Below are 16915 nucleotides of genomic sequence, written 5' to 3' on the forward strand. Positions count from 1 at the left end.
TTAATTATACACTAACGGTGTATAAAATTAAATTTATAAAGAAAAAAATCACCTTTTACATTAGACTCTAAAGAAAAAATAATCACATTTGCATTAGGGTTGATTTTTTTATTTTTAATTTTGAAAGGGGGTTGATATTTTCTTTATCCGCAGAAATAAATTGGATCCAATCCTATAGTGTATTTGCTCAAATTTGTCATTAGTGTGGCTCTTAGCCTAATACTGCTAATCTGCTATAGTTCTAAATATATATGATATCTTTAATTTAAGTACTCTAAAACTCATGTCAGTGTTTGATTGAGGAGAGGAAATTTTAGGGATAGAAATGAATAGTTTTGGATGGTCTATTTATAGGAGATAAATTATCATGGAAAGAAAGAGAGTAACATCCTTTAAATGTTACGCGCCAAATTTTACCCTTTAAATGTATCCATTGATATTTAAGCTTCGAAGGGAATGCTACCATCCTAGAGGTTGTAGAGATGAAGAATAAGTGGGTTGAGCCTTTGAGTTTATGAGAGATTGGACCTCTTGTTCATTCCAGAACAATATGTTTCGATACAAAATATGTAAGAAAATGAAAGTTATAGTTTTCATATAAGGATCTTAGAATTTATGAGTATCACATAACACCAACATTAAAAGAACATTACATTCTTTCAGGATGGTATGATGATGATATGATAGATAATAGAAGTAATAATTATCCGAAACCAATCGTTAGTTAGTTCAGTGGTGATTGACGCTAGATTTGGTAGGAAAAACTGAAAACTCACTTTATGTGGCGTTAGTTGTCTCTATTTACTTTAGTTATTGCCTGCCAATATGGTGATCAATCAATGTTATACTAGTACTATCCATTTGAGGAGAATATGTTTTGGTGCGATAACTTGTGTCAAGACAGACCACTAAGTCGTACACAACAAAAGACTTTGCGTATTTCCTAAATCAGAGTCAAAAGTCACAATGCTCGTACGACCATGAATTGTGTAGAGTCTTATGCGCAATGAAAGCCTCCACGTATGCAAAGAATGAAGAATGAAGCATTATCTGAAGATAAGACAGCTGGCTGATTTCTCATATGCATTTGTAATATCCTAGTACTATCCATTTGAGGAGAATATGCTTTATTCGTTTGGGCTGTCTTTATCCTAGCGGTTTTGGCCCATGATCCGAGAATGATTTCTCTATATAAAGAAGCCAATAACCCTAAATTTAGCCAACATATTTCCAACTATTGTCACCAAAACCCATTTTCATTACTTGTTATTTATACTTTCTGTTAAAAAACCCAAAATGATGTTTGTTACTTTTCTGCTCATAAGCTAAAAATTGATTAAATACGAATTGAAGCAAAGTTCCCTTCGCAATCCCTGTGGGTACGATACTCTATCTTATTACTTGCTGCAATTTGACTGTATATACTTGCACACGCTAAACAAGCGAAACAAGAACCACGGTTCGATCCTCTGCAACTACGATTATGAGGAGACTGGAATCACTTAATACCAGAGCTGACACCCGATTAAATTAGGCAGTCGGTGGATTAGATACCAGCGGTAAAAAAAAAGATTTATCCGAATTTCAATCTATCCTTTTATGTTCATTCTTTCTATGACTCATTCTTGATGCTACCGACAAAACTTTATAAAAGAAACAAAACCCTTTAACACTGAAGTTTTTAACTCCAATCAAGTTTTCACTATTCTCACTTTATTAAATAATAACATAATTTCACGAAGTTTCATATTATTTTTTCACGAAATTATGAGTTTTTTGCTATGTACTAATAGTGTAATTTTATTTACACATATATTCAATGAAATCTGATTATAACGTCACTTTTATAAGTTTATTCCTAATATATAGTCTATAATGCCTATATGTTATGACTTGATTGGATGCGTGTCTAAAATAATTTTATATTGTTGGTATATATAAAATAATTCATTTTAATATACATTAATGATTAAGATAAATAGTAATTGAGAAGAATCACCATCTTCTTTATTTCATTTATCATTTTTCTTTTTTTGACAGAACATTTATCATTTTTCTTAATACATGTGAAATAGTCAAATACGACACTTATGAAATAGGATAATAATATTTGTGATTAGAAAGTGAAAAACGAGAAGCAATAATAAATCTGCTCCGTTTATTTTATACGAGAGCTACTAAATATTACGAAAGAAGTTGGCCACAAAAGACAAGAATATGAAACGTGAAACATTATAAGAAGTCGCCAACTTCTTTCGTAATATTTAGCGGCGCTCTATGAAATATTAGTAGTATATAGAGCAATAAACACTAATTTTCTTATAATATAGCAGCCATCTGATTAATCGAACGAATGATATATTTGCATTAGAGACGGCAATAGAGTATATCGCTGTTGAGGATTCGGAACCACCGCTCTATCTTTCTCTCTCACAAAAATTCTACCGTGTTTGAACTTTGAACTTTTGAAGCCAAATTTTGCACAGTGCCTTGCAGTTACACTCTCTGCAACTCAAATTCCATTCCCCATTTCACAATTTTGCTTTACCTTTGACCTCAAACTGTTCCCAATTTCTTCAAAGGTAAGCAAAATTTCCCCAAATCCCTTCCCCAATTTAGGGTTTTTTGAGAATTTCAATGTGTAGTAGTAGTTTCTGAGCATGATTGAATTGAATTAGCCTTCTGGGTCAACTTGCATTGCTGTTTTGAATCTTCAATTTTTCAATTTTAATTCTATTTTTCATGTTATGGGTAATGTTGAAATCCCTAATTGGCTTGAGGGGTTGCCACTGGCACCTGAATTTCGACCTACTGATACTGAATTTTCTGACCCAATTGCTTATATTTCAAAGATTGAGAAAGAAGCTAGTAATTTTGGGATATGCAAGATTATTCCACCTTTGCCCAAACCTTCAAAAAAATATGTTTTTTCTAATTTGAATAAGTCCCTCTTGAAGCGTCCTGAATTGGGTCTAGATAATAGTTCTTTAGGTGTTGGTAATTCTTGGAAAATGGGTGCCGATGGTAGTAACGGTGGGGTATCGCGGGCCGTGTTTACCACAAGGCAACAAGAAGTGGGGCAGAATGTTAAAAAAACCAAAGGGGGAGTTCAGAAGCCACTGTCATGTGTTCATAAGCAAGTGTGGCAAAGTGGAGAGGTTTATACATTGGAACAGTTTGAGGCAAAATCGAAGTCTTTTGCTAGAAGCATTCTAGGTACGTCGAAGGACGTTTCTCCACTGGTTGTAGAGGCTATGTTTTGGAAGGCAGCTTCGGAGAAGCCTATATATGTGGAGTATGCCAATGACGTGCCTGGCTCTGCTTTTGGGGAATCACAGGGTCAATTTTATCATAGTCATAGAAGGCAACGAAAAAGGACTTATTATAAGAGTAGAGTAGATAGCTCCGTTTGTAAAGAAACTGAAATGGGTGGTGTAAAAGATACACAAAATGATGAGTCTAATGGCGTTACTGCCCCAAGTAATGGGGAGTCATGTTTAGAGATGTCTAAATCAGCTACAACTATGTCAACGTCTACACCAATTGAGGTGTCGCAGTCTTCTAAGGAGAAGAGTTCAGATGCCGACAATGATTTGCAAGGCACTGCTGGTTGGAAACTTTCAAATAGTCCTTGGAATTTGCAAGTTGTTGCTCGCGCTTCAGGCTCACTAACACGTTTCATGCCAGACGATATTCCCGGTGTTACTTCACCTATGATATACATTGGCATGTTGTTCAGTTGGTTTGCCTGGCATGTAGAGGATCATGAGCTTCACAGCTTGAATTTTCATCACACTGGCTCATCTAAGACTTGGTATTCTGTTCCTGGAAATTATGCCTTTGCTTTTGAGGAAGTCATCCGTACAGAGGGTTATGGTGGTGATATTGATCAATTAGGTATGTGAATTCTTTGACTATTATCTGTTTACAGAATTGTTTTTTCTTCCGATAACTGTGTATGAAAATTTTGCACCTATGGTTGAAGATAGAATTAATAATTTCATTAAATATTTTTACTATATTGCTTCTGGAATTTCTTTCATGCATATGGAAGGGGGAAATTCTTACAAGACTTGATCTGTAATATTCGGTACTAGAGTGCCAGTTTTCTTATATTTGCTAGCAAATTTGTCTCCTGTTTGGATACATGTCTGCCTTAATATCCATCACTATGAATATTTATGTTTTATCAGGATGATATTATAAAGCAAGTAGGCAACTTAGAAGGCTCTCCCAATCCCTCTTGATGCTGCTAAACTTCTTTTTATATTTATGTTCTCTAAAAATGTGGATTCTCTTGGTGGTTTTGCCAAAAGAGAATTATACGTTTGATTTCAAATCCTGTTCAGCTCATATGTTTTCCTTTTAGGATATCCATTTTATTCCTAAAGTATTTGTAACTCAAGTACAATTTATTTTCTTGGCAGCTGCTTTGAAACTTTTGGGCGAGAAAACAACTCTTTTATCACCTGAGGTAGTTGTTGCATCTGGGATTCCTTGTTGCAGGTCAGTTGCTTGCCATATTTGTTATGCCGTTATGTCATGAATGACTCATGATGTTGAACATATGCTTAGAATTATTTTTTTGAGATCTATATTTGGTGTTTTTTCTGCTGTTTCTCCTATTCTCTTTGTTGAATTAGTACTAATATCCATGCCGGTGATTTTTTCTAGGTTAGTACAGAACCCTGGTGAATTTGTGGTGACTTTTCCAAGAGCTTATCATGTAGGATTCAGCCATGGTAATTGCTTTGAAGTTTATGTACATTCCTGATATTTTGCATAATACTGTTAATGTTATAGGTTTTTACTCTGTATATGATGGAGTGATAATACAGACATTTCTATAATGTGTGCTATATAGAGCTGTTTGACATATGGTACATGACAAATCACATACATATTCACGGTTTCAATTAAAGTGCTTGTGGTTTGTAGATTTTTTTTTTTTTTTTTTGAATATCTGTATATTCTGTGATATGCGATAAGAAGAATTAGGAGACAACTTTTATTGGCCAATTGGCCTTCAAATTCTGAAAGCAAATGGTTAAAAGTAGAATGTGTTGGTCATTTATATATCCTCTAGCCAGTTAGTGTTTAATCAAAACTGGTGGCAGATCCAATTTTTCTTTATAACAATACCAATATATCCTTTAGGTGGGTGAAATGGTAGAATTCTTTAGGCACAACTTGTGATCACAAAGTGGCTGTTAAACTATTTTCATCAGATAGCTATAAAACCAATGATGCTCCATGGTAGCGAATTTTGGGCTATCTAATGCCACAACGAGAGAAAAATAAGCAAAGCATCGATGAAAATGCTGAGTTGATATGCAATAAAAGATAAAACTAAGGACATATATTTGGAAGAAAGTTTGTGGAGCAACTGTTGCAGAGAAGATTATAGAAATTCAAAAGGTGTTTTGGTCACGGTGTCATGTGAGAAGACCAATAGAGGTTCTAGTGAGAGAAATGAATAAAATGGATGATAGCTCAATTAAAATGTTCTACTGGGGGACCGTTAGGAGAAACCAACAGAAAAGAACATGCTCTAAATGGTTTTACTAAAAAAGCCTCTTATTTTCCCTTTGTATCTTAGAAGGTCACTATTTTTATTTTGAGTTATACTGTCCTGTGAGGCTTACCTCTCTTCAATCTTCAATATAATTCTTATGTGTTCAATATGGTGAAATAAAGGTTTTAACTGCGGGGAAGCTGCTAACTTGGCAACTCCACGATGGCTTGGCATAGCTAAAGAAGCTGCAGTGCGTAGAGCTACAATGAATCATCTTCCTATGCTTTCCCATCAGCAACTACTTTACTTGCTGACCATGTCTTTTATTTCAAGGTGAGAAAATTTTCTAACACAGCCTCTATACAATACATAGATACTACTCTATGGATGTTATATTATCATTCCCATGCAATATGAATGGTTGCCTGAATTTTCCTTTCAACTATTTGGTGCTAGTCGACTTAACTCTCTGCGATGCATCAATTATGTTTAATGACATGGATGGGCTAGGAGTGACTATTTATGAATTCGGCTTTTTAAGTTGTCTTTTAAGCTTAATTAGTTATGCAAGTCCTTTGCTATTACCCTTACTGCATTCAATGTAGAGTTGTTTGGGGTTTATCAGATTATATTTAACAGTAATGTAAGTCAGAGACTGAGAGATATCTTAGACCAAAAGTATGGTGCATATTTTGATCAATATGATGCCGTTAGATCTGTCTACATTTCCTGATTTTCTAACACAAATATTGTTCTTATGTTCACAGGTATTATTGTAACATGCATTTTTCATTTATCTAAAGTATCAAGTGGGTAACAAATTATGTTCTATTCCTGGTTTTGTTTTTGATAGTGTGCCAAGAACACTGTTACCCGGTGTGCGCAGTTCTCGTCTGAGAGACCGTCAGAAAGAAGAAAGAGAGATTCTAGTTAAACGGGCTTTTATAGAAGATATGCTGCAGGAAAACAAGCTGCTATCCATTCTTCTCGGAAAAGAAGCTACTAAACAGGTTGTTTTATGGAATGCTGATTTACTACCAGATTCTGGCAAATATCGCCGATTGCCTGATTTAGCTTCTACTTCTGGGACCTATATGGCCGACATGTCAAATGATAATATTAGTTCTGCAGATAAGAGTAGCCATTCTCTGCTTGATGAGATGAGTTTGTACATGGAGAATCTGTCCGATTTATATGTTGGTTGTGATGAACTTCCATGTCACTTCCAAACCGATTCAGGAGCATTAGCTTGTGTGGGTTGTGGAATACTTGGTTTTCCATTTATGACACTGATACAGCCAACTGAAAAATCGATAATGGAACTTCTTCCTGATAATCATCATCTAGTTAAAGATTCCTCTCTGATCTCTGTAGCCTCCCTTCACAGTGCAGTCTCAAGTAATCCCTTTATACTTTGTCCTATAATCCATTTTTTCACGTGTAGGTTTTTATTTATGCATTGTGTAGTGAAATTGAACTTGTTAGCCGCTACATGTACAACAGAGTTAGATAAGTAATGGTTTCTAGAGTTACTGATCCTGTTGTCTAAATTCTAAAATTCTAAGTTCCTGGATTCAACCGATAGAATATTAATACTATTAAGGAAATCAATTGTGTTGCGCATCATTTGCAACTTCATCAGCACCTTATAACTTCCCTTCTTGCACTGATTTTTTCAGTACATTTGAGTTGAAAGCGTTATAGTCGATATATTGCATTGGTTCTATGTAATATTGATCCAAAATGCCAAAATTTTATTTGGTGTATGCGGCTATTCTAGTCATTGTAAATCTGTAGATCCCTTATCCCATGTTTGGGTGAAAATTAATGGAAAACAATTTTGCCAAATACAATCAATTTCTGATTTGCACCTTCCCTTGTATATTCATAATACTGTAGAAGCTAATATGGATGCCAAATTTTTCAAAAAAGAATTTTTTTTTGATAAAAATGTATATTGGAAATGTTGAAATGAGTTGTTATGTAATTTGTTCTTCAGGGGATCTTTCTGTTTCTGAACTTGTGCTGGCAAAGGATTCGCAGAATCAGTCATTGAACAAGTGCAATAAATATTGGAACACCTCCAGTAAATTTTTGAAGCCGCGAATTTTCTGCTTGGAGCATGCTGTTCAGATAGTAGAGATGTTGCAAAGCAAAGGTGGAGCCAATGTGCTTATAATTTGTCATTCAGGTTCGTTTGAAGATTAGAAATCTGTTTTCATTGTCACTGTAAAATCAAATATCAAATTACATAGATTGTTTTTAATCTTTCAACTTCAATTTAGTTTGGAAAGCATGCGGTTCTTTCTTTTATTATCTTCATTAAATCTTGCAGTAGCTTAAAGTAGCTTAGATGATCTTAGGAGTTGTTTCCATATATCATGAATCTAGTATTAGTATGAATAGGTTTAGTACTTTGTCATTCAGGTTCGTTTGAAGATTAGAAATCTGTTTTCATTGTCACTGTAAAATCAAATATCAAATTACATAGATTGTTTTTAATCTTTCAACTTCAATTTAGTTTGGAAAGCATGCGGTTCTTTCTTTTATTATCTTCATTAAATCTTGCAGTAGCTTAAAGTAGCTTAGATGATCTTAGGAGTTGTTTCCATATATCATGAATCTAGTATTAGTATGAATAGGTTTAGTACTTTGTCTTTCGTATCACACCATATCACATTGAATCAAAATCAATTCCAGATTATTCCTTCTAAATTTTCTCATTTACTTCTTTCCCTACCTTAACCCTACAATTTCAACAAGGTCTATTAGAATGGAATTATCTACAATCTGGTGATCAATGTATGATGTGTTACAATCCAGTTTTCTTTGACATGCAAGTTGTATGCTCAGGGAAAATTGACAATCAAAGATATATATTTGTAATATTTATTATAGTTTTGTTTCCTTACCTTTACTATTCTGCTTTTTTGTAGACTATCCGAAAATAAAGGCACATGCCAGGGCAGTTGCAGAAGATATACAAAGTGCTTTTGATCATAATGAGGTTCCAATGGATATTGCATCCCCAGAAAATTTGGCTCTGATAGATCTGGCAATTGATGGTGAAGAAGAACTTAATGAATTTGAAGATTGGACATCTAAACTAGGCCTTAACCTGCGATTTTGTGTCAATAATATAAACAAATCTTCATGTAAACAATTTCCTCTGACACTAGCATTAGGGATGCAGTTCTATGATAAACGTCCCGGTTTATCTTTAAATTGGCATTCAAGGAAAACTCGGTCTAAAAGGTCAAACCGTTTAGCTCAGGCTAAACCTGACAGCATTCAGAGAAAGACGGATGATCCATTGCATGGAAGAATAGATGGCTCCACTGCTAAAAAGAAGCTAATTCAATATTCAAGAAGGAAGTTCAAGTCAAAGCAAAGTTGTTTCTCTGAAGCAAGCACAATCCGTGAATCCCATGAAAAGTTAAAAAATGCGTCAGCTGTTTTGAGTGGCGATCATGACACATGTGTTTCTAAAGATGAGCTTGACACAGACAATTTCAGGAGTAATTGTGCATTGTCACATGGCTCTGCTTCTGCTGCAATGTCTCCAACGCATCCTGAAATCCAGAATGCTGAAGCTCCCATCTGTCCAAGCTTAAATACCAGTGTCTCAGAAATATGTGGCAAAGAGAGCCAAGATTGTCAGGACAGAGGATATTCTGGCTCACTTACATATGGAATAGACGGAAATGTTGATGTGTTTGGAAGCAACCAAATTACAGAAGCAATTGTCATTGATAGCAAGTGTAATAGCTTAGATTTGGATGGTGAAGGGTATCATGAACATCAGTCTGCGTGCAAAAGCAACAGCAACGGTGAAGCTGTTTTATCTACTTCATTGGTAAACCAGCCTGCTCTCGCCACTGCAGATGGAAGTTTTGAAAGTCCAAAGAATAATGACGCTGAAGAGAAAGTTAGCCATTCTATGTCATTAAAAGAGACAACTGAGGGAGAAAGTAAGCCTTCGAATGAAATGGACAGGGTACCTCTAAATGATGATAAAGCAATAAGTGAACACACTCCTATTGCAGATGTTTGTGAAATTCCAGGAAAGCTTTATGATGCTGCAGACTTCCATAATACAGTATGCTTGGATGCTACGATGCAGCAAGAACTGCAGGTTGGAAAAGGTGGTGATAAGGAAATAATTCAGTCCACTCATATTTCAGAAAAAGAATTGTGTGAATCTACAAGTGGGGAATATGCCAAGGAGTTGCACGATGAAGTGATTTTAGAGTCTGCAAAGCAGATTCAGATCCAAAATGAGAATAGAACTAATGAGGAGCCTGTTTCTAGTGATATTACAAAAGGTGTAAGTGTAACAATACCAGAAATAGGATGTTCTGAAGTTTTGGCAGAAACCTGCCCTAAAGAAGACTCCTGTATTCAATTTATTTCGAATGCAGAAAAGGAAATGGAAATCCAACCAATTTGTAGAAGTGATGAGGAACTTTCTGTATCAATCCAGGAATGTTCTAAAACCGAGAAAAAGACACGTGGTAGAGAAAACGAATATGGAAGCGAAGTTGATCTGTCACAAGATAATGGAGAGCTGGAAAGCTATGACTTGACTACTACGGTTCCCAGATCAAATGCTGAAAAGAAAAAAAAGAGGAAAATGGAACACATGGCAATGGACCAATTTGAGTTCAATGACTTTATAAGAAGTCCATGTGAGAGACTGAGGCCAAGAACTGGGAAGATTGCCTGTGCCACCACAGGCAAAACTGGAGGGGACATCAGCCAACAAAAAGAGGAAAATCCGGTAGCTAAAAGGACACGGAAGCCTCCTGAAGCTTCAGTTCCTCACAAGGATAAAAAAGCTTCAGTTCCTCACAAGGATAAAAAAGTCGATGTCAAAAAGCCGCACAAGTGTGACATTGATAATTGCCATATGAGTTTCCCGACTAAGGCTGAACTACAGTTGCATAAACGTAACATGTGCCCAGAAAAAGGGTGTGGTAAGAGGAAGTTCCGTTCCCACAAATACACACTGATTCACCAGCGCGTTCATGAGGATGATAGGCCCTTTGAATGTCCATGGAAAGGCTGTTCCAAGTGTTTCAAGTGGGCATGGGCAATGACAGAGCATATAAGGGTGCATACTGGGGAGAAGCCTTATCAATGCAAGGTGGAGGGATGCGACCTTTCTTTCAGATTTATATCAGATTTTAGCAGGCACAGGCGGAAAACAGGACACTATGTGTAATCTCCTGCTTCAAACATTCACTTTGAATTTTTTTTTTGCCTGTAACATGTGCATATATGTGATTAGATTTGAGGCAATAATAGATGTCTGACCATAAAGCATTCTGGTCTGACCATAAGCTGTAAAGTTAGGATATCATGGTTGTAGAAGCTCAACATATCCAATTTATTTGGAAGTGATTAAAGTTGGTAAGGTAAGAGAATTTTGATCATTTGGATTTGGGGTTTATTAGAGGGTGCTGCAGCATGTTGGTTGGTCATATCTGATATCTCTACTGGCTTAGTTACTTTTTCTGTTGATTGTCTCATTGTCTGTACTTTTGATGCAGTTGCTAGGTCTTTGAATCTTTATTGATAGCTGCTCATTGTTGCTGTATAATACTGCACTGTATTAATTTCATTTGTTACTATATTAAAGGGGGACAAGAAAGATGAGAGTAAGAAACAAAAGACATGTGCTCTCAATGTACTATATACTTTCTATGAATTCCTCTTGGCTAGTTCATTCATTGGTTAAAACATTCTTAAATATTTGGTACTACTGCATAACTGGTTGTCTATTCTTAAGTATTTGTAGTAGTTTTGTACTTTTTTATTCATTTATTTTTGGATGCAATACTTTTTAAATTTTAATTGGGTGTATTTTTACTTACCAAAAATTGATATTTGATTTTTTCTTGAAATTTTGACCGAAGAACATAATAAATTATGGTTAGATGGGAAGCTGAAACAAGTCAAACAACACATGGCTTTGTTGTTTGAATGAAAATTGTTGAATAAGACCGATGCCATGTGTGATCCACGTGTCACTCATACAATTTATTCATAGGAAAATATTAACAAGTGTTTTTAGTGTATTGTTTAAAAAATTAAAAGAAGTGATTTTTGCATAAAAAAAGGTATATCTATTATTTTGACAAGACTTGCATTTAAAGACAACATATCTTTTGTTTATATATTGAGTTAACTAATTGTCTTTCGTAAATATCTCGAATTTTGTGCTTAGTTCTTATAAAAAATTTTAGTAATTTTTTTTTTCTCAAATATTTTTTATCGTAATTTTTGGTATTTTCTTTTAAATCAACACTTGTGCATTTAAAATTTTTTAAATGGTTTTTTGTATTTAATTTTATAATATTATAAGAATCTCTTCCACAAAATTTAAAATTTTTTAATGTAAGATGAATTATTTATGAATTTTAAAGTGTAAAACCAAAAAAAAAAATATCAATTTTTTGTTAAAAAATTAAACTTTTATAAAAAAAATTCATATAATATACTAAGGAGAATGTTAACTTGTGCCCTTAAGGCACATGTTAAGGAAGCAAAAATAGAAATTATTAAATGCTAATTTGTGTATTTTGACTTTTGAAGATTAAATTTCTTGTATCATTAAATGTTGAATTTCTATTTTGGTATATCTTAACATGTGCCCTAAGGGCACATGTTAACAAGACCCATATACTAAATATGATCGCGGAAAAAAATTAAAAATTTCAAAAGATATATACAAGTTGACAAAAAATATTTGAGAGAAATACTTGCTGAAATTTTTTATATAACTAAAAAAAAAAATTAAAAAATTTAATGTATATGCACTGACGATGTAAAATATTTTACACGATCGTTCAATAAACAACTACTCCCTCAGTTCCAAAATGTAAGTCACTTTGGGCAAATTACACAAATTAAGAAATGTAATTAATGTCGTATGAAAAAGAGAAATTATGAGTTAGTTTACAAAATTGTCATTCATTAATGATATAAGAAAGATAAATTAAAAGAAGAGAGTAACAAATGGTTAAGAGTATAATAGGAAAACTTGCATTAAATGTTTCATTGGTAATGTAAAATACTTATAATTTGGTACAAATTTTCTGAAAGTGACTTACAATTTAGAACAGATGGAGTATCATTTTGTCATATCATATTAAAAAAGTGAGATGAAATGGGATAATGTGACAAAAACATAGCTGATATGAATTGACAATGTAAATCGACCAATACTAAAATATTTTATAGGAGTAAAATATATTTCTCTGACCAAGAAGTAATTACTACTCCGTCCTAAAATATAAGCAAAAAGTGGTCAACCAAAGTGGATGTATTTGGACTAAATTTTTAACCAAATACATTCACTTTAGTTGACCACTTTTTGCTTATATTTTGAGACGGAGGGAATATGACGCAACTGAAGACACCGTCTCATCGAAAAAGACGGTACTAGAATAGAGACCAACATACTTTTACTTGTTCATTCCATTCCATGATCCCATGAAGATTCTTGTAAAACTAAACAACCATTGTTAAATGATTGAAAAACTCTCACTTCAATGTGCAAATCAAAAAAGAGCACCACCGTGGTACAACCCACAAGAAGAATCTCAACATCATCATCTTCCACAACAAATTTCCCATCTTCTTCCAACAACACCGAAGTCCCAATCACAGAATCAAAAAGTTACATCTACGGTGATAAACAATGGTCCAAAACTTCTTCATCAGTTTCAAGCCACTCTTCTCTTTCAAGCCTCAAACAATCTCTCCCAGAAAATCCTCACATCTATCCTTTCTCAGAAATCTCAACCGCCACAGCTAACTTCTCCACTAACCGTCTCTCCACAAATTCATTCCGTTGTTATCTCCGAGACCGCGACGTCGTTATTTTCCAGCGGAAATTCCGCCGGAAAATTGACTTACCGGAGATACGTGATCGTCTTGCTCTTATCTGCCGGAGTCATCATAGCAGTCTCGTGAAGCTTCTCGGAGCTTCTGTCTCCGGTGGCTACATTTATCTTGTATATGAATTTGTTCCCGGTGGTAGTCTTTCCGATTGTCTTCGAAATCGTCGGAACCCTAGCTTCACGAATCTCTCGACGTGGAGTTTGAGGATGCAAATTGCTTCTGATCTCGCTCACGGTCTTGATTATGTTCATAATTCTTCAGGTTCGGGTAACGGTTTCGTTCATAATCATATTAAAAGCTCTAGTATCATCGTCTCAGAGGAGAATTTCGGAGCTAAGATTTGTCACTTCGGTACATCGGAGCTCTGCGGCGAGTCTGTTACCGTCGGAGATTCTTCTGCATCGGAGAAAAATTTGAAAAGGTCCGGTAGCCGGGGGGTGAGATTTGAGGGGACGAGGGGCTACATGGCGCCGGAATTTCAATTAACCGGCGTTGCGACGCAGAAGACCGACGTGTATGCTTTCGGCGTGGTGGTTTTGGAGCTTCTGAGCGGGTTAGAGGCGGTGAGATTTGAATTGGAGGGAAATGATGGCGGGTATAGGAGGGTGAGTGTGGTGGATACGGCGAGGGAAGCGTCGAAGGAGCACGGTGGCGTGAGAAAATGGGTTGATCGGAGGTTGAGGGATTCGTTTCCGATGGATGTGGCTGAGAAAATGATTCGGGTCGGGTTGGAATGTGTTGAGGATGATCCAAATGAGAGACCGGGTATGGGTCGGGTATCGATGGAAGTATCCAAGTTGTATTTGGAATCAAAGGAGTGGGAAGAGAAATTGGGTACTAACATTGATATTTCGGTCTCATTAGCCCCACGCTAATGCTACTTATCTATATATATAAATCCTAGATAGTTCTCCTATCACTAATCCTAACCCTAATTGTATCAATCAATCATAGCCTTTAGATCATTTCTTTTTGTGGATAAATCAAGAGTTAGATAATAAGTAAAACAATCACCTCTTTTAATATTTTTTTAGTGCCAAGCCTTTTAATTGACATTCCCACTATAATAAAAACGGTTTTGTTAATTAATTATTTTATAATATATATGTCTTATATCCCTCCTCATACATATATGGGCATGTGAAATTTCTATTTGAAAGGGTTATTAGTGTTGTAGAAGAATAATATGTTTCTGAAATTTTATGATTTTATTGTATCTTTCTTTTTCTTTGTATTTAACGAGTGAGACTATATTGTTGATTTTGCAAGTATATATAGATTTTGATGCTCTTTATTCTATTTTAACACTTTATCATAGTCATTGTACAACCCTTCTACCCAACCCTCTTTCTCATCTCATTTCTTCATTTCTTTCCCTTTTAATATTCAATTTTTTTTCCCTTAGCATTCTTATTGTCTAATTTGTGATATTTATGTAGTGGGACTTTGCATGATATTTACGAAACACTACAAATAAATTGTTTGAAATGCAATTACAAATATAATTCATATTGTTAATATTTTTTATTAAGTTTTATTGCTATATTATTTTGATAATATCTATTGTTTCAATTATTAATTTACTATTTATACAAATAATTTTTTGACGCTTCATTATAAAACAACGCATAATGTCCGTGCATCGCACACTACTACATTTACCAAGATCGATGTTCCACACATTCCATTGAACCATTTTGATTTTATGCCATTCCAAGATATTTTGAATTCAACTGAAGAAGAAAAAATAGTTGGTAATGATTATTAGCTTTCGTTTTAATTTAAATCTCATATATTGATTGATATTTTAATCTAGATAATATGTCTCTATTTTAATTGTTTTAGATGTTATTACGCATGTGATTGAAAGAAGTGAATTCAACATTATTATAATATAAAATACTGCATAACACACGTGCATCGCACGGGTGTGGGACTAGTTTTGACTAATTGTTCTATACTATTTTGTTAGGTTATCTATTTTATTTTTTAAAAAGCTAATTTTTAGTTTTTAATCTCCAATTAAAATTTATAATTGATTGCATACTTGTTTTTCTTTTTTGGGTTTATATTGTATAGTTTTTATTTTGAACAAAATTGTGTAAGATTTTGTCAAATGTCAATATAGGAGAAATTCAAGACATGTTTTTTGGGAGAGTTGAACTATGAACCAGATTTTAATTTGAATGTAGGGATTTATTGCTTGCTTGTAGTAGTAAAATTGATTTGATGGAATGTTGTGCACTTAGTTAGAGTGTCGTGTGGGGTGAGTGAGAGAGCTAATTAATAGTGTGTTGAGATTCCTCATTATCATTAGAAGTTCTAATGCAAAAGTAGGCTAATTAATATTATCATTAGAAGTTCTAATGCAAAAGTAGGCCTATTAGACCATCTCCAATGGTGGTACTTATATTTTTAAGTACTAGTACCTAATAGGTACTCCAATTGGAGCAAAAATAAAATTATACCTAATAGGTACTAGTTCTATAATAAGACATAATACCTAAATAATTTTTGTGGGATCCATTTAAAATGATGTTGAGTTATTGGATAGATGTGTTACTAGTGGGACCAATTTGGAACTTTTGAAAAGGTTTTGGGTTGGAGGGATTATGTACTTATTAAGTACTATTATTAAAAAGGCTTAATTAATAAAATGGTCCCTTAAAGACATTTTTGGTTTCATATTGGTCCCTTAAAGAAAAAAAGTCTAAATAGGTCCCTTAAAGAAAAAAAGGTCCGAATAGGTCCCTTAAAGACATATCCGTTAATCAGTTTGGTCCTATTTAGACCTCTTTTTAGGGACCAAACTGATTAACGGAGATGTCTTTAAGGGACTTATTTGGACTTTTTTTTCTTTAAGGGACCTATTTGAACCTTTTTTTCTTTAAGGGACCAATCTAAAACCAAAAATATCTTTAAGGGACCATTTTATTAATTAAGCCTATTAAAAAAATTATAAATGAATGATGTGTACATGTGGGGCTCACTTAAGTACTAAAAAATTAGTAGCTCCATTGTGGATGCTCTTAGAAGTTCTTTTAAGCACAAACTACACTTTTACGGTTTATGTTGTACATCACACCGCCATTTAACGGTGAGAGCTAAAGATCTAATCAATAACACCACTTGTTAACTCAGTTGGATTGGTCTAGTGGTGTTGACTTTGATCCTTGAAGTATGGTCCTCTCAAGGTCCCGAGTTCGATTTCCTCTGATATCAATTTCGATGGACTAGTCCATACAGAACAACCGCAAATGGACGATGGGATTGGTCCCCACCACTTGTTCACGTAATTCAAATCTCTCACCATTTAGATTAATTATTGTTTGTTGATAACTTTAGTTAATATTTTTCATTTAGATAAATTATTGTTAGTGATAACTTTAGTTAATATTTTAGAAGTATTGCTAGTTTTTTTTTTATAACATTTGTATTTGACACTTTTGATTTCCTAACACTAAAGACTAAGTCTTTTTAAAAGATTACAAA

The 16915-nt window shown here is 34.2% G+C and overlaps 2 protein-coding genes across 2 annotated transcripts; both read left to right on the forward strand.

The window, feature by feature from the left end:
* The first annotated feature begins 2290 nt into the window (after positions 1-2290).
* Positions 2291-11257, forward strand: LOC123919635 (probable lysine-specific demethylase ELF6). The gene is made up of 7 exons (XM_045971599.1): positions 2291-3897; positions 4428-4506; positions 4675-4742; positions 5698-5848; positions 6369-6913; positions 7515-7706; positions 8452-11257. Exons 1-7 carry the CDS (start codon positions 2748-2750, stop codon positions 10737-10739), a joined length of 4473 nt encoding a protein of 1490 aa, XP_045827555.1. The 5' UTR covers positions 2291-2747; the 3' UTR covers positions 10740-11257.
* A 1714-nt stretch (positions 11258-12971) lies between these two features.
* LOC123919640 (lysM domain receptor-like kinase 3) lies at positions 12972-15566 on the forward strand. Its single transcript, XM_045971613.1, has 2 exons — positions 12972-14307; positions 15364-15566. Exon 1 carries the CDS (start codon positions 13072-13074, stop codon positions 14296-14298), a length of 1227 nt encoding a protein of 408 aa, XP_045827569.1. The 5' UTR covers positions 12972-13071; the 3' UTR covers positions 14299-14307; positions 15364-15566.
* Positions 15567-16915: the final 1349 nt, after the last annotated feature.

Source organism: Trifolium pratense, linkage group LG1, assembly GCF_020283565.1.
Source record: "Trifolium pratense cultivar HEN17-A07 linkage group LG1, ARS_RC_1.1, whole genome shotgun sequence".
Classification (NCBI taxonomy): Eukaryota; Viridiplantae; Streptophyta; class Magnoliopsida; order Fabales; family Fabaceae; genus Trifolium; species Trifolium pratense.